This window comes from Bison bison, unplaced genomic scaffold (assembly GCF_000754665.1).
Source record: "Bison bison bison isolate TAMUID 2011002044 unplaced genomic scaffold, Bison_UMD1.0 scf7180017864529, whole genome shotgun sequence".
Classification (NCBI taxonomy): Eukaryota; Metazoa; Chordata; class Mammalia; order Artiodactyla; family Bovidae; genus Bison; species Bison bison.
In genome coordinates this window covers 637,298-637,894 of record NW_011495079.1, presented here as the reverse complement: position 1 = coordinate 637,894, position 597 = coordinate 637,298, and the positions used below count along the sequence as shown (strand labels likewise).

The following is a 597-nucleotide window of genomic DNA, read 5'->3' as shown; positions in this document are numbered from 1 at the left end:
TTCAGCTGTCCTGTAATTATGGTGGCAGCAGCGAGAATCACTTGCAAAAGGGGATGACAGCCTTAAACCCTTGCAGAGTCTTCAAAAATAAAACAAAATTCTAAGGAGAGACAAGATGAGTCTAAGTAAAGAGGAAGAAAACAGCCACCTGGAGCTACACTGAAGGTCAGTAACCAGAAAGTGTGAAATCCAACTAAGCGTGGCTGGAAAGATATAAAAGAAAAATACCTTCCACCTCTCAGAGCATTTCTTGGAAAATTCAGCAAAATTGACAGGGACCTCTGGGTTTTTCTTCTTATGTTCCTCTCTGCACGTCTGCACAAAGAAGGCATAAGCAGACATCTTGCCCTTTGGTTTCTTGGGATCACCTTTAGCCATCTTGACTGATGAAGGGAAGAGAGACAAAGAGAAACAAACACAATGAACATCTGCAAGATATACAAAAAGTGGCCCTTTTGGAAGAACCCTTGCCCCCATCCTGCAGCCGCTCTAGCAGCTGAAGGCAGAGTAGGGAGGAAATCAGTTTCACTGTCGCCTGTCATTTAACTTTTGACCAGCATGAAGTGCGCTGGTTTGTGAGTTACTTCTCCGGGAGTG

The 597-nt window shown here is 44.2% G+C and overlaps 1 protein-coding gene across 1 annotated transcript in view; it reads right to left on the bottom strand.

The window, feature by feature from the left end:
• GPR50 (G protein-coupled receptor 50) overlaps positions 1-378 on the bottom strand; it is a 185,510-nt gene extending 185,132 nt beyond the window's left edge. The window contains exon 1 of the mRNA XM_010831610.1: positions 229-378. Within this exon, the coding sequence (XP_010829912.1) occupies positions 229-378 (150 nt within the window). The remainder of the gene's footprint in view (positions 1-228) is intronic.
• Between the last annotated feature and the right edge of the window lie 219 nt (positions 379-597).